Source organism: Populus euphratica, unplaced genomic scaffold (genome assembly GCF_000495115.2).
Source record: "Populus euphratica unplaced genomic scaffold, PopEup_1.0 scaffold6.1, whole genome shotgun sequence".
Lineage (NCBI taxonomy): Eukaryota > Viridiplantae > Streptophyta > Magnoliopsida > Malpighiales > Salicaceae > Populus > Populus euphratica.
Window position 1 is genome coordinate 859,887 of NW_011499849.1, and position 24,006 is coordinate 883,892.

Sequence of the window (24,006 nt, forward strand, 5' to 3'; positions counted from 1 at the left end):
TCATCAGAGAGGCAGCGGGACGTGGCGTCTTTTCCTTTGTACCGAACCTGATTAAGGTAATTGGATTGGTGAAGCACTCTAGCTTAGGCAAGCCAGTAGTGGCCCCGCCTTTTGCCATAAGTACCCGATGTCAACAAGATTAGTAAATTGAAAATGAAACGAGGCCAGTTTCCAGCTGTTCAAAAAATTTCAAATTAAAGTTTATTCTCCTCTGATTTCCACCGTCAACGTTAATGGAATGATTGGCTTATCACTATGAAAATTCAAAAAAACACCGATGTTGCTGTACGATCCAAATTCACGTATAGCCAAAAACAATAAAATCCGAAGTTCACATGCGTCGACCATGGACCATCTTCGTCGTCGTAGTCGTCAAGCACATGGTTTTTTTATTTGAATACATCCCTGCCGGAGCCCTATCGACTTTCCTCTTTCGCGTCCAACGTCAAAAATTAGATACCTGATGCTGTACCATGTGAAGCTGCTTATGTCTTTGCGTTTGTTAAACAACATTTATTTGTTCATCAAACGGTTGATGATGGGCATTGTGGTCATTACAATTGAATTTTGTTACGACAAAGCAAAAAGAAAGAGCCGAACACTTCAAAGGAGAAAGGTGGTGTTGCGGGTCTCGTGGGGACCCCACCAAACCACGTGAGTGATTCCTTAGCGTAGTGAATGTGTGCTTAGCGGGAAATTAGAGTAAAGGAGTGCCTGTCCCCACTTTACAACGTTCGACTATTTATTGGTACTTAGTTAAATGTAAAATAGCAAGAAAACGGAGATCTTTTGCCACGTCAACTTACCCGTTACTTTTTTCACGAATCACGATTTCCTCATCTCTCTTACGTGCGCTTTGTTATCGGCCTGATATGTAGAATATTTGTTGATTAATCTATGTTATTACCGCCTCTGTTTATGGATACCATCTGCTGTCCCTCCACGGCGTCGTATTTCCACACTGTTAACGTAGACGACGGCGTTTTCTACAGAGCACGTTGATGTAATTTAATACTCTTCCTTTTCTGGGTGATTTGGAAGAGAGAGAATCTAAAATAGAGAGAAAAAGAAAACCCTCGCTGTCTCTCTCATTCTCATATTTAATTACCTGCAAAAGAGAGAGAAGCAAAAAGAAGCTTAAGCGTCTTGCAGTGGCTGGGAAAAAAAAAATAACAGTACTATCAAAAAAAGCTTTTAAGAGAAGCAAACTTTTCTCAAATCTCACTGTCTTCCACTTCTCCAAGTTGATTTCGTTTCAATCATCTCTCTCTCGCACTCGCACTCGCACTCGCACTCACTGACAGTCCTCTCTCAATCTTGATCTCTCACTGAAGTCCTGTTGCTTTCATAATCTTAGAGGTTTGATTCGGTTGGTTTTTTCCAATGCTTTTATTTCACATTATATTTATTTGTTTCTCTTTCTGTTTGTTTGTTTAGTAAACTGAGATTCATGTTTTTGTGTCTGTGTTTAGGTTTTTTTTTTTTTTAAGAAAAAATGTTCCGTGAAGGACTTGACAGCCGTTGGGCTCGAGAGGTAAAGATAATGATATTAATAATTTAAAAAAATTAATTTTATTTTTGATTATGAAACAATCGTAGTTCACTGAGATCTAATAATGTTTCTTGATTGAGAAGCAGAAGGAAGCAACTGCATTCGCACATTCAAGTTTAAGACCTAGAATTGATCCAATTAGAAACGGCCGAGGGTTTGGCTTACCTCCAGCTTCTAAATTCAGAAGTGGACACTTGCCATCCTCGGCAATTCCGTTATCTAGAACTCTACCTCCTGATGCCGATGATAGCCGGTCTGTCTCAGACAATGACATGGTCACGGAGTCAGATGAGGATGATGTTTATGGCGGACGGTATTCCTTCGATTCATCTCCACAGGACGAAAGAGTCCCCAATTCGACCACTAATCAACGAAGATATGGAAATGCGGCCCGAAGGACTTCGCGATATGCCAGTGATTATGGGTACTCTGATGTTAGTTCTTCTATGGAGACTGTGGCAGGTAGAGGAGGGAATTTCTCTGAGAGTGTGGTAAGAGGGAATGCGCGGTATGCTTCTGTTGGAAGGAATGGTTATACGGAGGATGAGGAGGAGGGATCAGATTCGGCAGGTAGTTCAGAGTTTTCTGCCAGTCAAGTTGGGAGTGTTAGTAGTGTTTTGCCGAGGAGTAAATTACATGTTTCAGAGGGTTATGCTTCAAGTGTACCTTCTCAAGCTAATGTAGAAACTGTTGCTGCCAAGGTTTGTTTACTTCAGTTTAATTGTAATTCGGAGTTGGGGCTGCATTTGCGTATGCTGTGTGGTGGCTTGTGATTGGTTGTGCATGTGTGCTTAGATGCCTGATGTTGAATGTCTGTAGTCATATTGCCGTTATTTGGTTGCTGTACACTGAGGTTGCTCAGGCTACATGAAGAATCTGCATAGAAGTATCAGGATTTAGTAACACTTTTTTAGGCATCCATGTGTGCTGTTTCAATTCGATAAATACATGGTATAGAACATCCTTAGCAGATGTGAGGCATCATTTGAGGTTGGCATACCATATTGTAGATATACAATGTACAAGAATCAGAAGCTAAAGCAAGCGTTAGGGAGCCAAAATGAAGGATGATTGTTTTGTGTCCATGTTGTATAATCTGAATTTCAACTTATCATTATCACTAATTCTGTAACTTGTTAGCAATTTTATCTGAACTGTGGCTTGATGAATTGTGTTTGGGCCATCCTTCATCTATTACCTGCTTATTTTTACAGGATAAGCTTTCTGCATGGTTTTTGCACTTTCATGTTTTTACAGACTTTAGTTGCTGAGCTTGTTGGTTTGCAGGATTTGCATTCCAGAAACCTGAAGAATAATAAATTTTCTCATGATGATGACATTCCCAGTGCGCCTCCATTTTGTGGAGGTCAGGAAATTAAAGGTGTCCAAAAAGCATTTGGAATGCATGAAGCAGCTGGCCCTGAAAATTCACATGGTCTCTATACCAATGAGGATCCAAATAAAATAAAAAACGCAACTGGAGTTGAACTGCAGGGCAATAGTGGAGACCAGAATCCAGATAAGTTTGTAAGGTCTGTAAAGCTTTTCTAATAGTGGTTCTGTATTAGCTGAACTGATGCAACAGCTCTTTATTTTAGAAGTCCCTTTATTGGTATTTCACTGAAATGGGCTATTTAATTGCTTATTTTAAATAAATCATATAAATATCTTTATATTTTTTTCTTCATTCACAGAGCAACTGCTGGTGCAGAGGCTGGCACATCTGGCTCAAACCCAGCTCGAGTCCCAACATTTCATGCAAGGTATTGTGTAACTAATGCAATAATTGTAGATGTTGAAGAAGATAAAACTGATATTTCATCCTTTGCCTTTTTTTTTCTGTTCATTAAATTTTTAATATTTTTTATAAATTTAACACAGTGCATTTGGGCCATGGCATGCTGTAATTGCATATGATGGGTGCGTGCGGCTTTGCCTTCATGCTTGGGCTAGGGGTTGCATGGAAGCACCAATGTTTTTGGAAAATGAATGTGCTTTACTACGGGAGGCATTTGGGTGAGTTTGCCCTTTCCTTTCCTTTCGTTTTTCTCCTATAAAAAGAAGAATATCTGATTGACTAGGAAAATGCAACAAAGTGAATGGGATATCCTCTGACTTAAAAATATTTGAGAATTCTTGAATTCCACCATACTGTTGCAAGAGTGCAGAAAATTTTATATTCTTTTTCCTTCAAGGTATTACCAGTTTTATATTTTGAGATGCATTTATAATGTTTTGGCTCAGAACTAGGGCTGTTGGAGCATTAAGAAAGTGGACTGACATATTGGTTTTTTTGACCTGGACACTTGTGCCTGCCCCTTTTTCTATTATAATTGCTTTGTGTGATATTCTATGATGAGATGCTTTAGCAGCCATTAGTTCAAGGGCCATCCAGGTCGTTTTCATCAGGTTTGATTTGTAAGAATTTGTATATAATTAGGAGAAAACAGTGCAATGGTCATTTTGTTTTTAGACAACAATATGAATTTTGAAGCAAATTTATATTCCTGATGAAACCTTATCGATTCCCAAAGTATAAATTAGAGGTTTATGAGTTAATGGAAGTCCTCCAAAGTCTGTGAAGACATTTACTACAGCATATCAATGTGTTGTTTAGTGTCTGAGATTTAAGAATAAATTTCATTTTTGCTCTCTTACTTAGAGAATCTTTATGTGATATCATTTTATTCTGTAGGTAACCATGCATGTTATAGCATCACTGTGAAGATCCCTTAAATTCCTAATTTGTAACTTCCCACAATCTCACTGTAGCTCCCATTTTTTTGTATATGACAGTGTACATCACGTGCTACTACAATCAGAAGAGGAACTATTGGCAAAGCGCTCTTCTGAGCTTATTAGTGAGGGAGCTGCCCCAAAGCCTAAGAAAATAATTGGGAAGATGAAGGTGCAAGGTAATACTTATCCCGGAATCAACATCTTCACCATCAAAATACTTGTTCTCAGCTGTCCTTTTATCTCATTTGTTGTGCAGTCCGTAAAGTTAAAACAAGTCTCGACCCTCCCAGTGGCTGTAGTATTTCATCTCTTTCAGCTCCAAAGCTAAAATTGGATGTGGTCCAGTATCGCTTATCCAAGTTTCAGTCATCACTTTCTACTGCTTGGAAAACTTTTCGAAAAATCCGTGTCGCCCCTCGTGTGCCTGCGAATGGTTCTTTCTCACGCCAAAGCTTGGCATATGTGCATGCCAGCACTCAGTACATCAAACAGGTTTCAGGACTTCTGAAGATTGGTGTTACTAGTCTACGCAACAGCTCATCATCATATGAAGTTGTGCAAGGTATGCATAGTTCAAAACCCCAAACTTATCGGTGGGGAATGTGAATTTTACATGGGGATCATACTATTTTGTTGCTCTGAGTTGTTCAGCAGTGGCGTTTCTTTGGATCAGTAAGTCATCCAATCAGAGAGTTACTATTGTGACCTTGATGGGCTATTTATAGGAAGCCCAGATATAATGATTTGGAAAGCTATTTTGCATGGTCAGATAGAGGTGCTTGGCTTGTCAACTTATCAGATGTCATCCCAAACGATCTAGATAATTGTACTGTTCAAATGTTAACTGGTGGCTTCATTCATTGCTGTGCATAAACATCTGAGCCTGCTGAATTCATATTCTTAACAGCATTTCTTTCTATAAATGTAAACAGAAACTTACTCCTGCTCATTGAGACTGAAAAGTTCAGCAGAAGAGGATGCCATCAAGTTGCAGCCTGGATCTGGTGAAACTCATGTATTGTACGTATGCTTATCCAATACTCACCTTTTTAAATTTAATTTCTATGATTTTCCAATTCTAATTGTGAAAGGTATTGGTGACTCTACAGCTTTCCTGATAGTCTAGGGGATGATCTAATTGTTGAAGTACTAGATTCCAAAGGGAAATATTATGGCCGTGTCCTTGCTCAAGTCGCTAGTATTGCTGAAGACTCGGTAATCTTCTCTGAGTATTTATCTAAAAAATCTTTAAGCTTGGGTAAAATCAGTTAGCAATTTATGTTGTTTTGTTTTAAGAATTGTATCAAAATTGGATGCAGGTTGATAAGCTTCGCTGGTGGTCTATATACCGAGAACCAGAACATGAGCTTGTGGGCAAACTGCAGCTCTACATAAATTACTCAACAAGTTCAGATGACAGTAATCTCAAGGTAAAGCTATGCTATAAGTAGTACCTTTGAAACGAGTAGATTATGTCTTGAACTTTCCTAAACTGTTTTCTCATAATTGATTGGAGTTGTATGCAAAAGTCTTTCCTCACCCCACCTGAAAAGGTAGAGGGTATTTTACTGTGTGAATTCAGTGTAGTATTGATTAACATTTTGTGTGCTCTGTTTCTCAGAAATTAATTCTCATAGGTTATGTAATAGTGTTATGATATTGATTGCTGTTTCTTTTATTCTAGTGTGGCTCTGTAGCTGAAACTGTTGCGTATGACCTTGTTCTAGAAGTTGCCATGAAGGTTCAACATTTTCAACAAAGGAATCTATTGCTTTATGGTTCATGGAAATGGCTCCTAGCTGAATTTGCCACGTATTATGGAGTATCCGATGTCTATACCAAGCTGAGGTAGGATATAAGATCTCAACTAACTCTACATGGATTTTGATTCCCAACATTATTTAATTCCTTGAGGTGCTCGTGGATGTTGGGCCCAAGAAAGGGAAAGATAAAAACGGTGCCTTGATTTTGAACTTTTGACTGCCATATGGGGCAACATTGCTTTTGAATTCTAGTTTCTGTCGTGATTGGTATTTGAATAGAATGGTGGTATTAATACATGATGTTGACAGGTACCTTTCATATATAATGGATGTAGCTACACCAACAGCTGACTGCCTGACTTTGGTATATGATTTGTTAAAGCCTGTTATTATGAAGGGCCACAGCAAGAGCATGCTGAGTCATCAAGAGGTACATATAAAAAAATTCAGTTTTATGTATGTTCCTGTCATTATTCTTGTTGCTCTGTGGTATTCATGTCCTTGTTTTGCTGTTATGCTTCCATGATTTCTGTTGCTGTCTGCTTTACCAGAACCGAATCTTGGGAGAAATCAAGGATCAGATTGAACAGGTTCTTTCTGTTGGTTTTGAGAACTACAAGTCTCTTGATGAATCATCACTGTCTGGTATTATGGATGTGTTCAAGCCTGCGACTGGGCTTGCAGCACCTGCCTTGGAGCCTGCTGTCAAGCTTTATACTCTTCTTCATGACATACTGTCTCCGGAGGCACAAACAAATTTAACTCATTATTTCCAGGTACAGACAATTGAGAATCTTCATGTAATGACCTTTTTGTAGGGTTTTTTTTTTCTTTGTATAATTGAAGGGTTGTTTCTTCAGGCTGCTGCCAAGAAAAGATCAAGAAGGCACTTGACTGAGACAGATGAATTTGTTAACAACAATAATGAAGCAACATTGATGGATTCTGTTGCTATGTCTACTGCTTATCAGAAGATGAGTTCCCTTTGTAGGAACATTAAAAATGAAATTCAGACTGACATTGAAATACACAATCAACATATACTTCCCAGGTATTTCTTTTCTCTTTGAAATGACAGTAGAATTAGCTGCTTCTTTTTTTAATTTCTGATGACGTATTTGTGGAGAATCATTTATACTAGCTAATATAATGAAGTTACTGATACATATTAGATGATGTTTTCTTGGTGGAAATAGTCGTGTTTTCCTTACTGGTATAATGTATTAGACTCTATTTAGATTTTGATATCAAATGTATTTTCTGCCAAGGATATGCAACAGCTCATGTCATATAGAAATTTATCCCAAGTATGAACTGCTAGAAGAATATGGCATTGAATTTATAGTGTCTGATATTTTGGAGTGCAAGTTCTTAACGGTAGCCTTTGCAAGTGAACAGTTTCTCATTAATTTCTCAGGTGTTTGTACCTCCAGTGGATATTTCTATAGATTTTTTACTAGTGTCTGTATCAGTTTATTTTCTTGCGTCAGAATTTTGGCACCTAAATTGAATGAAGTTTTGTGAACTTTGTTATTCGTGTTATGTGTTTGGATGGTTTCTTGCTTGGCACTTTGGTGGTTCAATGTCAGACATGCAAGAATCTGATATTTGAGTTTCTTTTCCTGCAGTTTCATAGACCTTCCAGTTTTATCTTCGTCCATATACAGCACAGAGCTATGTAGTAGATTGCGTGCTTTCTTGCTTGCATGCCCCCCATCTGGTCCTTCACCCCCTGTAGCAGAACTTGTTATTGCAACAGCTGATTTTCAGAGGGACCTTGCAAGCTGGAGCATTAGGTAGTACTATCCTTGAGGCAACTTTGTTGTTTCTTTACCTTGTTTTCAGGTCATTTTATGTCAATTATTTTATTTTATTTTTTTCTAGTCCTGTGAAAGGAGGAGTGGATGCAAAAGAACTGTTTCATCTGTATATCATGATATGGATACAAGACAAGCGCCTTTCTTTGCTGGAATCGTGCAAATTAGACAAGGTATGTAATTAACTATATATTCCCTTAGTCCTGGATTAAGTATCTTCAAGAATGCACAATTTTTTAAGGAAACCATTAAAAAATATTATTGTTTGTCTCAATAATTTATCTTTCCATTTCTACCCTTAATTACGTTTCTCCATTTCGATTTCCATCTCTATTTTTGTTTTTAGTAAATTTGAAATATGATAAATGGTGAAAAAGTAAAATGGGCTATTTATTATACTTTTGACTTTTGAATCGGATATTTAAATCGGGACTGCCAGAAAAGGAGAGGAGGAAACTTATTTAGGGACTGAGGAAGTAATTTTATATGGGTACTGTTTTCATCCAACTATAGCTGTCTTAAACCTTAAAGTGATCGTGCATGACTTGAAGTTTATATCAAGGCATCTGTAATGGTTTCACTTACCAGGCTTGATCACCATATTGCATTTGAATGTTTAATTTGTAAAGAAGTTTTGTGTGAGTTGCCTGCAATTTCTGTGGGATTTGAAGGTGATCTGCAAATCTTTTTTATTTACTTTAAAATTTATATATCTGCAAAGAATATTGTATGGGACTTCATTGCATGTTTGTTTCGAGAAGATTGTGCTTGGAATTATCTCAACAGCTTATTTAATTGCAGGTAAAATGGTCAGGTGTCAGGACGCAACATTCTACAACCCCCTTTGTGGATGACATGTATGACCGCCTTAGAGATACACTGGAACAGTATGAAGTAATTATATGCAGATGGCCAGAGTATATCTTTGTTCTAGAGAATGTAAGTTTCAGATCAGTGCTTTTCCCATGATTTTGTGATCTTGTTTCTTCAACCCTTCTTGTTGCTCATGCTTCTTGTGTAGATATACCATTTGCTTACTGAAGTGGCATAATGAGGTGCATTAAACATCTATAAGTCATTCATATCCAACATACTCCTTTATATTTGCCAATCAAATTATTTTCCATTATTTTTTCAATCTCAAGGGTTTCATAATGAAGAATTTTTGTTTCAACGTTTAAATACATGTATCAATAGTTGTGCATGAGATGCACCCAAATTGAATACAATCAAAAGCATGTTTGGAGCCTTTATGGACTGAATATTCCTTTGCAATATATGTGTGCTGGTTGTGTTTTCAGTGAGCTCACTTAGAATAGAGTTTGCTGTTTATTAATCAACAAAATCGTTAAACTCTTTTCCTCAAGGTGCCTAGTCTTGTCCAATCAGCACTGGGCTATCAAATTTTCCTTGCTTTCTGTGCAAGCTTGGGCTAAGGGATCAAATAGGTGGTTGTTCCCATGTCCAGTGGAGATGGTAAACAATCCCTTAGTATGATGATGTTGCCTCTGTGTAAGTAAAGCAAAAGTAAGGTAGAAGAAAGTCAATTGGTAACACTCTGTGCATAGCTGCTTAAGGTAGTTCTATATGGAGCTTCATTTGCTTTTTTGACTCTTTCATGTTTTTCCCACCCACAGTGGATCCTCTTTATCTTATCATAGATTGGAGACCTCTTTTTTTCAATGAAAATGAAATAATAATAATAATGATATTCACTGAACGTGTTTGATGCGCGTGGGCTGTGCTTAAAAAAAAAAGGCCATTGCTGATGTCGAAAAGGCTATAGTGGAAGCTTTGGACAAGCAATATACAGATGTTCTAGCACCATTGAAGGAGAACTTGGAACCTTCAAAATTCGGCCTCAAGTATGTGAAGAAGCTTACAAAACGATCTGTTTGCGCATATATTGTCCCTGATGAGGTGAGCCACTTCTTTCAATGTTTAGCATGCTTTTAGCTATGCGATATTCTTATGGTGTGAATTTTTTATTCTCTTCAGCTTGGAATTCTGCTTAATTCCATGAAGAGGATGCTTGATGTCCTGCGTCCCAAGATAGAAACTCAATTTAAGGCATGGGGTTCTTGCATGCCTAATGGTGGACACACTGCTCCTGGAGAGCGTCTTAGTGAAGTGACTGTCATGCTAAGAGCCAAATTTAGAAGTTATCTGCAGGCTGTTGTAGAAAAGCTAGCAGAGAATGTGAGTATCTTTTAATTTTAGACTTAAATTAGTCTTTTCGTATCAATGCAATGCAAACTAGAGTCTGTTCTTTTATGCAGATTATTGTTTTATTTTCTTGAGTCTGATTAGATACTGATGCAATGAGTACGAGTTTTACTTATTTTATTTGGTTGCAGACAAAATTACAGAATCCTACAAAATTGAAAAAGATTCTCCAAGAATCAAAGGAATCTATGGTTGAATCTGATATTCAAAGTAGGATGCAGCCACTGAAAGACCAGTTGACAAACACAATTACCCACCTGCAATCTGTTTTTGAGACTCATGTCTTTGTTGCGATCTGCCGAGGTTACTGGGATCGAATGGGGCAGGTAATTTTGTGAGAGTGGATCTATCACTAATTTGTTTTCGATTCTGGGTCTGCCATTTTGCTGATCTCATGATTTTTGTTTTTATTTTATTTGCATCATAGGATGTTCTGAGCTTCTTGGAAAACAGGAAAGAAAATCGATCATGGTATAAAGGTTCACGAATTGCAGTGTCTGTAAGTATTGGTTTAGCAAATATCCTATTTCAGTTAAGTGAAGAGTTCCATATCCGAGTTCCATTTGATCCTAACCTCACCTTATCAATTTTTGCAGGTCTTGGATGATACCTTTGCCTCGCACATGCAGCAGCTGCTTGGAAATGCACTACAGGAGAAAGACCTCGAGCCTCCTAGATCGATCATGGAAGTTCGCTCAATGCTCTGCAAGGATGCTCCAAATCACAAAGACAGCACCTATTACTATTAAACATCGGTTTAATCTGTAGGTAATGGTGCTGTGGTAGTAGAGTATGAACTTGGAAAACCTTATTAATTACGCGAATCACCCATGGGATGAGATGATCTCATCGGCCTGATGCATTGTCAGGTACTTCTTGGCTACAACCAATTTTGTCTGGAGAGCACGAAACTTGGTTGCTCAAGATTCACAAGCTTCTTGTGCCCACCACTGGAGGGTTTCTGTCCTTATAGTATTATTATTATAAAAATTGTATAGAGCAGCAGAAAGACGATATCACAGTCTTTTCTCTTCTTTTTTGTAATTTCCAAATATATTATTATCTTGTATCTTTCCATTGCCCCCTGCGTTCCATTGAGCTTGTGGGGTTTTGAATGGTTTGACCAGAACTGCTCCCACGTGGCCAAAACTTTTGAACTCGAACAAGAAGCTGCAGCTCAGACAACAAAAGGATAGGGGGAGGGAGGGAGGGAGATTACGGCGCTGACAATATATGTACCTGAAGAGTTACACGTTAGCTTATTTAGAAGAAAACACAACAGTAATGGCAAGTCATTTATTAACAATATACTATTGTAAGCAAATTGCTGGTCTTTAGAGGACTCTTGCCATTCAATCAAACTACTGGAGAGAGAATCCCATCTTCACATTTCAGGAAAGGGTTTTGCGTGGGTTAGCTTCCCACAGGCGTCGCGCGTTTCTACATGGTCACGTAACTGGAACATGTAGAAATATGAGAGGAGTGTGCGATTCTCCGTGGGAAAAAAATCGTCTGAACAATTCAAGATCATTTGGGAAGTCAATAAAATCATTCTGTGCTCGGATAATTCACTTGATAGTCGTTCAGGTATTGGTCCAGTAGTTGAAGATGCCTGGCTTTAAAATATACGTGGTAAACGCAACACAGAAAAATAATTACAGGAAGAAAAGTGCAAAAATGCTGAGAGTTCAATGGGCAGGAAATAATTTCTCTCGACTGCGAGGTACCTTCCGTCATCTGAGCAAATATGGAGGATGCCGGCGCAAATATGGAGGATGCCGGCCCTAAACATAAAGAGAGGTATTTGAAAGTATAGCGGTGTTTTATTATAATATATTGAAATAATTTTAAAATATAAAATTGTTTTATTATATCATTATAATATATTAAAATAATTTTAAAATATAAATTTTTTAAAACACAAACAGAAACAAAACTAAAATCATTATATAGTTTATTTAGCTTAGGTCATTTGTTTGAGTTTATTTAAAGTTAAAATCATTATATAGTATATTTGGCTTAGGTTATTTGTTTGAGAGTTTATTTAAGATTTTGGTGAGGATGGTACTTTAAAATATTTTTTTATTTAAAAATATGTTAAAATAATTTTTTTATTTTAAAAAAATTATTTTAATATTAGCATATTAAAACAATTTAAAAATATAAAAACTAAAAATTTATTTTAAATAAAAAAAATAAAACACAATTTACATGCAATTCCCAAACATTCTCTGATACGTAAACGCAAAACTATAGGAATTTTACCAGAAAAAAGAAAAACAAGGAACGATTGGCTGGCAAAAGGCGATCTTGTAAAGGTTTTTCCAATTGCCTGGCGGGCTTCCTACTTCGGAGACATGGTTGGCGTGAGGAAAAGCCCCATGAGCTTCCACATACAAGACACTAACAGTAACACGCAAACATTGCTTTCGTAGTGCATCCAAACCATTTTTTACAGCCGAAACATTGCTTTTTTTATCACCAAGCAAACAAGTTCGGCAAACCAAAAAAGATGGAGCATGGAAATGCATCCAATGAACCATAGTAGATACATGTGGATCACATTTCTGCCATTAGAGCTAACAGTCCAGGACTCCAGAGGAGATGACAGGACTGAACTAACAAGATCTCCATCCTACCAATGAATTTGAATTGGCACTCGGAAATATTGTGGAAGAATATTTACAGATTAAATCATGTCAGAGAAATCAATTGATCTGTGGCTTGAAAAGAATGGCATACAACTGAAACACCAAGCGGCAATCACAGCACACGCATAAATACAACAGTGGATCCCAACATGTAACAAGGACTTCAGAGAAGCTTGGATATAACATGACAGGAAGTCCAGAAGGCTTTAGAGGCAGCCCTGAAGAGCACAGGGTTTTGATATAACCTGTTAAGTAGAGTAACCAAAAAAGTTATTAAAAAGTCAGAAAATATTATTTTGCAATAATAGTTGAATGATGATATATGCATGTCAAAATATCATTTGAAGAAAATTTAGCAATTCCGACAGTAAATGCTACAGAAAGTTTTACAGGGAAAAACATTAATTTTGTATACAAGAAATCCACAAAAAGTTTAAAAAATAAAAAAAAAGATCAATTGTATGATCAATGCAGGAAAGAAACAACCACTAAAATTTTTAAATGAGATTGCCTACCCAATGGCAGTTGCTCCCCAAGAGGCTGCATTATAAATGACTTTGCTTCCATCCCAGGCCTTCCGAAGCTTTCCTTTTTTCTTTTTGACTGAGAATGTCTTGCTAAGGGCTAAAGGAAATATAAGAGGAGATGTCAGAATTCTTTTGCACAAAGTGCTGAAAAAGAAACTTATTTCAACTGAAGAATAAAATGTGCTCAGAGAAGATGGGCTGAGAATTAATTAGAAAAGCTTTGGACTGACCTTCCTGGAGTTGTGCAGGGGCCAAGTCCTGCAAGAAGAAAGTACCCAAGTAAGAATAACAGACAAAATATCCATTTTGGTTAGCACCAATACACCAAGATAAATCCTTACAGCCTACAGCAGATTAAAGGCCAACTCATTGTGGTGATACAACAAGCACAGTTCACTGCTCAAAAATCTTGCATCAAGAAATCAAACAGCTGTGAACATTGGTCAAACAAGATATTTCATTCTAATGATTAGCATTGATTGTCTTCCACCATGCAAATGTTATAAGGTTATTTCTCAGAGGATAGACTGTTGATTCCACGTGCTTCCTTATTCACTGATATGATTGCCCCTTGATATACTGTGTTTCTGTGTATAAATGTGTATGTTCAAGCCTGTGTGCATATGTAAATACATCCATGTTTTTTAATATGTGGCTATATGAGGAATAGACTAGACTAAAGTTTTATTAATTCTTGGGAATCAACCAGCCTGGATAATTCGTTTAACAGTTGTGTTACAGATACAACAGGTGGGGCAAAAGGTTGATGGTCTCAGACCCCAAAGCAGATCATCATGATTAGCATAGATTATTGCTAAAACAATGGTGAAAAAGATAACGTGAAATAATAACATTACATACCTTTGTCTGTTTAAGGGACAACAAATAGGCAGCCATGAAGCAAGCAATACCCTCTACTATATCTTCTTGCTGGACAAGAACATAATCTTCCTGATCTGATCCATCATTTTCAACTTCCCAGAGATCATCCCTACTGACCACGTCCCAAGAACTGCCATCTTCTGCCACCGCACAAGAACTCATTAGCATCTAGGACCACTGACTATGTTGAAGTTTAGCTTTAGAAACTTCTGTGCTTGGATATATACGGAAAACAACTATCCTAGATATCCAAGCACTGAAGTTTCTAAAGCTAAACTTCAACATAGAAATAAAAAAATGAATGCAGTTGATAGCAAACTATCGGCTATGTTGCAGAAGTAACAGTCTTTCAGCACTTACCAGTAATGTTTTGTGAACCTGGCAGTTGAGCGCACTCTAACTCTAGCTTCTTTAGAAATTTGGGGCATTCAACTCTTGATTTGAGGAGGTCGCATAACTGCATCAGGAAAAAAAATACGACCCCCACAATCATACCTAGATCAAAATCTGGAAAAAACATAAAACTTTGAAAGAGAACTAATTGCGGTCTTATTGAGACAAGATAACTAAATAACACCCCATTTTGCAATTTAACGAAATAAAACAGCCAAACAAATTCCATCAGAGACCAATATGTCAACCAAGGAATATTGATGGAATCTTTTTACAATTATGTAGGCATTATCCAAGTAAATTAGTAGTCTAGGTAATACTAATTGTCTTTCACTTGCACAATTTTCACGAAATAAATAACATTGAGGAAAAAAAAATTGAACCAGCTAAATAGTTAACATCTCTGAAGCAAATTTGAGTACTTTCTCTTCTGTTTCTTTATTTAATTACTCCGGTAACTCACAGCAACTAATCTTTTGTTATGAATAAACCATCATAATCATCGATTATCTCCGAGGATAAGTATTAGCTGTACGAAGAAGTTTTCTTGTAATCGAACACCTGTAATTTGAAGTAAGAAAACTAAGCCAAAAATAAGCAAAACTCTACCTCATCGGCTTCCCGATCGCCGAAAGAAGTTGATGAGCCGTCTCGGCTCGGAGACGACTCCACTTCCCTAGATTCTGCGCCACTGGTATCTCCTTCATCGTCATCTTCAACGCTGTCAGTGTTGTTTAGCAATTCAAGAGCTCTCTGGCACTGCTCCAGTACCACCACCAAGGTTTTTCTCCTCACGCGAACTTGATCCTTGTCTGTTTGCTTGTTTCTCTCCTCCAAATCCACAGCCGACGAAGATATCGAACTGGCAACCTCGAGTTCCATGCCGTAGAATACCAATTTGCGCAGAGAATCAGCAGCTTTCTTTTCTTTTTTAAGAAACAAGTTTACTGATATCTGTTGTCTCTCAGAACCCTGGAGAAATTTAAAGAGATAGTTCGTGTTTTATAGGGATCCGAGAAACTGTTCCTGCTTGGTTTTCAGAGGAAGAATTTGTAGTGTTTAGATTCGACATCCTATGATTATATTTTTTTAATTCTATCTCGCCTCTGTTTTTCGGTTGTCTTCGGATCGATTGATACCTGCGGAGGCGAGGGGAGGGGAGCCGCCGCGTAGGGTAGCTTTTCCTTTAATTTAATTTAGTTTTATTTTATTTTGGTTTTTATAGTATAGTTTTTAATTTAAAATTGATTTTATTTTACACAATTGGATTTTGGTCAGGTAACGTTAGGTTTTTGGTTCCGTGGATTGGAGGAGTTTTTCATCCCAAGTGGACGGCTCACGTGATGTTCTCATTTTACACGACACATATTTATAATGCAAGAGTAAAGGACACCACCAGCATTTTATTTATATGAATAAATTGTGTGTGTCTATATATATATATATAAACTAAACTTACTGTGTGTCTATATATATATATATAAACTAAACTTTGCCCGACACATGCATGGGTTATTTTATTTTTAGCAAAGTGCTTGCTTAGCGTGCTAGGCCCCGGTCATTAATTGTTTTTAGTTAAAAATTTAATTAACACCTTCTATTTTAGTTTTTAAATTATTTATTTTAATTTTTTTAAACAGTAAATAATCTTTTAAATTGTTTATGTAATTTGATAACACTTCAAAGAGGTTATTGTAATTCATCTTTAAAGTTTTTTCTTTTTATTTTTTTATAAATAAATTATATTTGTATGATGTATTTATTTGCACGTGACAGCTAAAACTAACCTATAAGATAAATAAATAAAAATATAAAATAAAATGGATAATCTATGTGAAATATTTACATGTAAATCTATCTTTTACTTCTTACAGTAATATCAATTTCCCAGTTTAGATTTTATACAGCGTTAATGGCTATTTTCCAACTTATCCGTTCATATACTTTTCGATTCATTTTATTAAAGCTTGGCTAGTATATAATAAAATGAACAGCGAATGTAAAATATTTACACCTGCGTATAATTTTTTTATTGATTGCAAGGAACATCTACTTTACCGTTTTAATATTCAATTAGCTTTCATAATTATTTTATGATTCATATGTTCGTATATTTTTCAATTCATTTTACTAAGTTGAGACATCACTAGCCTCCTTGGAGTAGGTTCTTCGCCACAAGGTTAGGTTATTTTTTTTTGTCAAAAAATATAATATTTAAGTGTTGAAATAAAATAAAAATTTACATAAAATACAAACAGACTTTTAATTATACTAATTAAAATTAAGTTTACTTAGTATATCATATCAAACTCTACAACCCAAATGATGTAACTGAAATAAATAAATAAAAATTATAAAAAATTATAATTTTTTTTTTTTAAAAAATTATAAAAAATTATAATTTTTTTTAAAAAAATAGTAATGTTAACTTTTTAAATCTATAACCTGAATTATTAAACCTAAAATATTTAATTTCAAAAATTTATAAAATTTAATTTATAATCAATAAAATATTGGAAGAAAAAAATAACTATACAAAAAAATTTAAAAAAATAAAAATAAATAATAAATAAATTATATATTTGATTGAAAAATAAAATTAAAAAAAATAATAAGTTAGTAATGGAATGATAAAAAATAAAAAAAATGAAGATTAAAATTAATAAAAAAAATATTGTAATTAGAAAAAAGAAATAAAAGGAATGATACAAGAAGGATCAAGAAAGAAATTACAAATCAAAACAATAATAAATAAATTGAAAAACCTAATACTATTAATTATTTATTGGATGAAAAAATTAAAAATTATTTAAAATTTTATAAAATAATTAATGTAAAAAAATAAAAATCATTTCTATATTTTTCTTATATCAATTAAATCTTTTTATTTTTTTATTTTTTTTGTTTTCCATTTAAAATATATCATAATATCAAAAAGCATATTTACAATACCGACACTTTCTAGGTTACAAATTAATTTGAAATCTTAATCTGCAGTAGAATGAGGATGCACTTACTATTAAATATTAAAAAATAAAAGAACACAAGAAAATATCTCGTTCACGTAGTGGGTGCACTAGCTAGTAAAATATATATATATATATTAAATAATGTCATGAAATCAACTAGAAAACAAAACTTGATCGAAACTCGCGATGCACTGAGCTAGTTGGCAAGAAAGAACAAAGGTTACGTAACCATGGAGGTTCAATTTTGGCGTTCGCGTATCTTATCATGTTTGGGCTTTATTTCGATCCTGGCAGCCTCAGCTTCTGATGTTGGGTTGGCCTTGCTAACAGCGAGGTGTGCTGTAGCTCTGAGATCTCGCCATAATTGGGCTCCCTTTCCTAATTAGAAAACGACTGCACCCGATGTCCACGCTTCGCCGCGTGACACATAAAAAGTCAATTATTACATTAAAAAAAACATGCAAATACCATTTATTTTTCTTTTGAATATGATAAGATATTTAAAATGAGGACAAAATCTTTGAAAATAATCATCATGTGTGTTATTAAATGGAAAAAAATATATCTTTGTTTAGATAATGATTTGATTTAAAAAACAATTAATGTCATCTATACTTCTATCTAAATCCATGTTAAATGTGAAATAACAAATGTTTAAGGGATTGAATTGGAAAAACACTCTTAGCACACTGCATTGACTCGGATCAACACACAAAGTTTGTAACTTGGGTAATGGATGTGGACACAATGAGTTAACTAGGTTGGTCAATTCATGTTTTTCCCTTTTTTTTCTTCAATTTTTTCTAGCTGGGCCTTAATTAGGTCTTAATTAATTCTGGATTGGATTAAATATAACCAAATTCAAGAGTTATAAAAGAATTAGGGATGAATTTTAAGAAATAAATAAATTTTGAACAATGAAACTAAAAAAACATGAGTATAAAAAAAAAACAAGTGAATATCTTAAATCCGTGTTAAGTTTTCAAACTGACAACCCATAAAAAAATTTGAAACCCGAGTTCAACCAAAAAGTTCAATTATCAATCTATTTATATTGAAATATAAAAAACATTTTACTCTAAGAAAATTATCAAAATAAAAATTAATAATAAAAATAATAAAAAGCGAGTTTGATATAAAAATGTAATGAAATCAAATGTCAATGGATTAAATTAAAAAATAAATTCAATTAGAAAAAGGACTGTAAACAAAACAAATAACAATAAAAAAAATTAAGATCAAATACAATAGATAAAAAAATTGAAGGATGGTGAATTTTTTTTAAAAAAACTTAATTCTATAAATTATTTTAAATAAAACAATTAGCAATCAAGGGTACATAATCTAAATCTAAAAAAAAAAAAAGGTTGCTTTTAAAATTTAGAGGTTTAGATACAAAAATAAAAAAAAGTTAGAGAAAATATAAAGAAAAAAAGTTGTTATTGTCAAATTGAGGATCCATACAAGCTGCTTAATAGTGTAAAGAAAGTGCACACATGTCTATTGATTATTTATTTTGATAATAATTATATTTATTAAAATATTAAATTCATCTGATTTCATTTAATAATAAAAAAATAAATAAAAAAGAAAATGATGAAATAGTGTTAGTTTAAGATTTTTTTATTACTCTAAAAAGTAAAAAGTAAAGAAGATATGAAAAAACTCTAGAATTCTATTTTAAAATTATTGTTTTTAAAGGTAACTGAGTAACTTTCTAATGTTTTTAAAAAACAAATCTACCCCACTCAATTCAATAATTAATAACTGACAGGCTTGTGAAAAGATCAAACTATCTCAACAACAAGAAGATTATTAATTTTTAAAAAAGTCAAAATGGTAATTAGTTTTAGGCCCTCTGAGCTATCCATCCTCAATCCCTCATCTTTGCTAAAAGCGCAATTAGCGTTTGCATCCAGTCAGACAACTGAGAAAGTTTTTTTAAAAAAACACCAATGGCCCGTGTGTCTCTGGTCCTCTCAGTAGTAAAAGGCGACAACATCCTTGAATCAAGGGCGATACGTGAATGATGCGGTTTAGGCTTTTTAGTTGGATGGAGCTGGGATCTCAATAGTCAGGACATTAACACCAGCGGCGTGATTGTTGTGCATCATGGCCCTTTTCCGGTCATCTAGAAATTCGGGAGGCTACTGGTGTATCAGGATCAACGCCACCAATTACGACACCTCATCTTCCCATGTTAATCATGGGATTTTTTTTCTTCTTGGTTTGAACAGGACAGTATTTGTTCGTCGTGTTTAAAGATTCACACAACGACAGGGGCAGACAGGGTTTTTCCAATCCTCTCGTTTCATTTATTTTCCGTCTTTTTCCCAGGTTGAAAAAAGTCACTGTCCCGTAAAAAAGCATTAGTGCATTTACTAACGGGGTATTTATGAATGTGGTGTGTATTTTTTTTAAAATTATATATTAAAATAATATATATTTTTAAAAAATTATTTTTAACATTGAAACAATAAAAAAATATCAAAAAAATTAATTTAAAAATTTTTAAAAAAAAGCTGGGTTTCTACAAATCCCGTGTTCCATTCAATCAATGGCAAGCGCTAATTAAAAGAAAATAATCAATTGCAAAATGATAAAAAAAAACCGAGTGATCTTTACCTCCGGTCCTTGACCCCACAAAGAAGTCTCTGCCCTTGATACGGGACGATGATCAATCGAGCACCAAACAACTGTATCCACGCATAATAATCCTATATATAAAAAAGTGAATATGCATAATGGACGACATGATATACGAGAGACAGAGAAATTGCTTTATAGACACGATTTGTGCGGTGCAACGCATGTCCATGGCACCGACCAATTCAACACGCTGCGAGAATCATTAGGAAAACCTGGAAGAAGAAGAAGAAGAAGGAGTGAGCGACGTGTTAAAAATCAATGGTAATTTTCCTACCAAGAAACTACTAACTAGATAGTCACTTCCAAGAAAAAGTAAGAAGGAAAAACCCCCGTAGTTCACACTCACATCACATGACAGAAAATTCACACCCACGCACGTGTTATTATCCTGAAAGAAAAACGGTTTTTATTGTTGCCTGCAAAAATTTTGGTCCTCAAAATTTATGATTTTCAACTTTGATCCCTATATTTTTATAGCTTTACAATTTAATCTGTGACTCTATTTTAATTATATTCCAGTCCATAAATCTTGGGAGATGAAAGAAAAAGTCCTTACAAAAATAAAGATGAGACATAAAGTTATACGTCAACTATAAAACAAGATTTTTTTGGAAATATAGTTAAAATCTTGATATCAATTTCATTATTGGTATAAATGAATTTCTCTTTGCGAGGCGTTTTATGAAGATGGTTGTGAGCTTTAATCTTACAAAAATAATAATTCATAATTTATAAAAAAAATATTGATCCTAATTTTGAATTTTTAAGACTATTTTAAGGTGTCTTGGCTCTAGAGGTGGGTTATTAAGATTATGGGAAGTTTTATGCATTTTTTAGATGGAAATTGATTGAATAATGAGTTTTTTTTTTGTTGAAATGCCTTGAAAACCAATCTTTCAACCACCTTTAATAGTTGGAAATAGTTGTGAGATATAAAATATTGTTTGTCTAAGCAAACAACATGTTATTCGTCATATTGTTTAAAAATAAAATATATTGGATTGACATCGTGTCGTCCATCCATTTCAAAAAATAAAATAAGTGCATGTACTTGGCATTTCAAGCACATGCACATTTGGGCTTGCTTTCTCGAAGCCAGATGCACAGGTTTGGCATTCCAAATCTATGTTTGTATGGGCTTCTTTTCTTCGAGCTAAGTGCACGGGTCTTTCTTTCCAAATCTATTCCCTCCAAACCCCTTTCACCTTTTTTTTTTTAAACAGTTTATATATTTTCAAAATAATCCTACCATACTAACAAAAAGTTATAGCTATGTTAAATTAAAAATAAAATGCATAAATAAAAAGTCAAAATTTTGACTACTCAAATACATTTTACTCTTAAATTTAAAATAATTTTATTGTGATGTTTATTTTAATAGCTATAGAATAAAATAAAATAGGTTTTCATAACTATGCTAGTGTAGTAGAAAAAACACAATATATGGGTAGTAAAAAAAAACATATAATTGAGTTTGGCGTGAAATAAAAGGATTGATAATCAAAGTTTATCCTGTAGTGGCAAGGAGGAGTGTGTGGCGTACCGGCTAATATATAGATATCGCAATGACATAAGTGATCCATAGAGAAACTTAACGAATATGGAGATAGAATACTCTTTTAGATGTCATTTTATCCAATCTCTTATAAGTACAACATATGCATACATTGGGAGTGCCCGATGGCAATAGTGATGGGGTCAAGTGTGTTACCACGGTTACCAAAACTTGTTGGGTGACACCTAATTGGTAAGTTGTTGAAGGCTTGTCCGAGTATGAGTGTTTGTTGTAATAGGTAGATTTATCTTATGTTCTAATCTAGATATGTCTTGGTCATGTGTCATGAAAATGAGTTTCATAGACTAGTAAATTTCTTATTAGTTTTCCACAAATGACACCGATTAATGAAACCTAATATCAAAGATATTTGAATAACATTGATATGTTGGATAATTGGTTGATTTCCTGTTCAAGCCATTCCATTCATTCTTCATGGTCAATGTATATGGTGACTTGATATAGAAAGTCTAGAGGGTTGGTAACTAACAGCAGGTGATGTTTGGTAAGCCAAGTAATCAGTAGCTATGGTGGTGGTGAGTGGTATCTAATAAGCTAGGTAATTGGTACCTATAATCGTGATAAGTGATGTATGATAAGTTAGGTGATCGATAGTTGTAGTAATAACAAGTAGTATTTGGTAAGTCAGGTGGTAATAATAAGTAGTGCTCGTTAATTTAGATGATTAGTATTTGATATCTATAAAATATCTATTTTTTAATTGAATTTAGATACATAATTTAACGAGTTGTTAGTTTTTAAGATAAAACTTGGTCTAGAAGGTTCATCTGAATCTACTTGATATTTTTTTTTGAAGTCTTGCTTTATTATTTTTTATAGTTCATCTTCTATTTGGTTAACATTGAATTGTTTGATAATTCATATAAATTTAAATATAATTTTTTTGTTAATTTTTTTATTATTTAAATTACTATTTGAATACATAAAAAAAGATTTTTCTCAGCCGGCATTAAAGCACTGACAACTAGGGTTGATTATTTTTTATTTATTTAAATTTTTATAAAAAAAGTAATCAAAACCAGTTTAAAAAAAAATTAAAACCAAACCAAAACTGGTTCAAACCCACCAGTTTTGGTTTGGTTATGTGATTTTGGAAAAAATGGTTCAAATCGGTTTGACTCGATTTTTTCTAAAACAACTGTATCCACGCATAATAATCCTATATATAAAAAAGTGAATATGCATAATGGACGACATGATATACGAGAGACAGAGAAATTGCTTTATAGACACGATTTGTGCGGTGCAACGCATGTCCATGGCACCGACCAATTCAACACGCTGCGAGAATCATTAGGAAAACCTGGAAGAAGAAGAAGAAGAAGGAGTGAGCGACGTGTTAAAAATCAATGGTAATTTTCCTACCAAGAAACTACTAACTAGATAGTCACTTCCAAGAAAAAGTAAGAAGGAAAAACCCCCGTAGTTCACACTCACATCACATGACAGACAATTCACACCCACACACGTGTTATTATCCTGAAAGAAAAAGGGTTTTTATTGTTGCCTGCAAAAATTTTGGTCCTCAAAATTTATGATTTTCAACTTTGATCCCTATATTTTTATAGTTTTACAATTTAATCTATGACTCTATTTTAATTATATTCCAGTCCATAAATCTTGGGAGATGAAAATAAAAATCCTTAACAAAAATAAAGATGAGACATAAAGTTATGCATCAACCATAAAACAAGATTTTTTTGGAAATACAGTTAAAATCTTGATATCAATTTCATTATTGGTATAAATGGATTCCTCTTTGCGAGGAGTTTTATGAAAATGGTTGTGAGCTTTAATCTTACAAAAATAATAGTTCATAATTTATATAAAAAAAATATTGATCCTGATTTTGAGTTTTTAAGACTGTTTTAGGGTGTCTTGGCTCTAGAAATGGGTTATTAAGATTATGGGAAGTTTTATGCATTTTTTAGATGGAAATTGATTGAATAATGAGTTTTTTTTGTTTGTTAAAATACCTTGAAAACCAATCTTTCAACCACTTTTAATAGTTGGAAATAGTTGTGAAATATAAAATATTGTTTGTCTAAGCAAACAACATGTCAGTTATCATGTTGTTTAAAAATAAAATATACTGGATTGATATCGTGTCGTCCATCCATTTCAAAAAATCAAATAAGTGTATATACTTGGTGTTTCAAGCACATGCACATTTGGGCTTGCTTTCTCGAAGCCAGGTGCACAGGTTTGGCATTCCAAGTCCACGCTTATATGGGCTTTCTTTCTTCGAGCTAAGTGCACGGG

At 34.2% G+C, this 24,006-nt stretch overlaps 2 protein-coding genes across 5 annotated transcripts; one reads left to right on the forward strand and one right to left on the reverse strand.

Annotated features, from left to right (window-relative positions):
• The first annotated feature begins 1,070 nt into the window (after nucleotides 1-1,070).
• LOC105120420 (pesticidal crystal cry8Ba protein) lies at nucleotides 1,071-11,179 on the forward strand. Its single transcript, XM_011018594.1, has 23 exons — nucleotides 1,071-1,369; nucleotides 1,473-1,534; nucleotides 1,636-2,253; nucleotides 2,840-3,084; nucleotides 3,247-3,315; nucleotides 3,434-3,568; nucleotides 4,349-4,467; nucleotides 4,548-4,853; nucleotides 5,224-5,311; nucleotides 5,401-5,506; nucleotides 5,611-5,721; nucleotides 5,976-6,139; nucleotides 6,364-6,484; nucleotides 6,606-6,830; nucleotides 6,915-7,105; nucleotides 7,683-7,850; nucleotides 7,939-8,044; nucleotides 8,673-8,810; nucleotides 9,630-9,791; nucleotides 9,870-10,070; nucleotides 10,229-10,423; nucleotides 10,525-10,596; nucleotides 10,694-11,179. Exons 2-23 carry the CDS (start codon nucleotides 1,496-1,498, stop codon nucleotides 10,844-10,846), a joined length of 3,732 nt encoding a protein of 1,243 aa, XP_011016896.1. The 5' UTR covers nucleotides 1,071-1,369; nucleotides 1,473-1,495; the 3' UTR covers nucleotides 10,847-11,179.
• Nucleotides 11,180-12,545: 1,366 nt separating this feature from the next.
• Nucleotides 12,546-15,800, reverse strand: LOC105120421 (RING finger protein). 4 transcript variants are annotated; one of them, XM_011018598.1, is made up of 7 exons: nucleotides 15,264-15,800; nucleotides 15,160-15,233; nucleotides 14,518-14,614; nucleotides 14,137-14,297; nucleotides 13,506-13,533; nucleotides 13,264-13,372; nucleotides 12,546-12,993 (listed from the first exon to the last, which is right to left on the reverse strand). In XM_011018598.1, exons 1-7 carry the CDS (start codon nucleotides 15,430-15,432, stop codon nucleotides 12,912-12,914), a joined length of 720 nt encoding a protein of 239 aa, XP_011016900.1. In that variant the 5' UTR covers nucleotides 15,433-15,800; the 3' UTR covers nucleotides 12,546-12,911. The 4 variants fall into 4 exon arrangements, with proteins under 4 accessions (XP_011016900.1, XP_011016899.1, XP_011016898.1 ...); XM_011018597.1 differs by having other exon boundaries at nucleotides 14,137-14,294; nucleotides 15,160-15,800; XM_011018596.1 differs by having other exon boundaries at nucleotides 14,137-14,298; nucleotides 14,522-14,614; nucleotides 15,160-15,799.
• Between the last annotated feature and the right edge of the window lie 8,206 nt (nucleotides 15,801-24,006).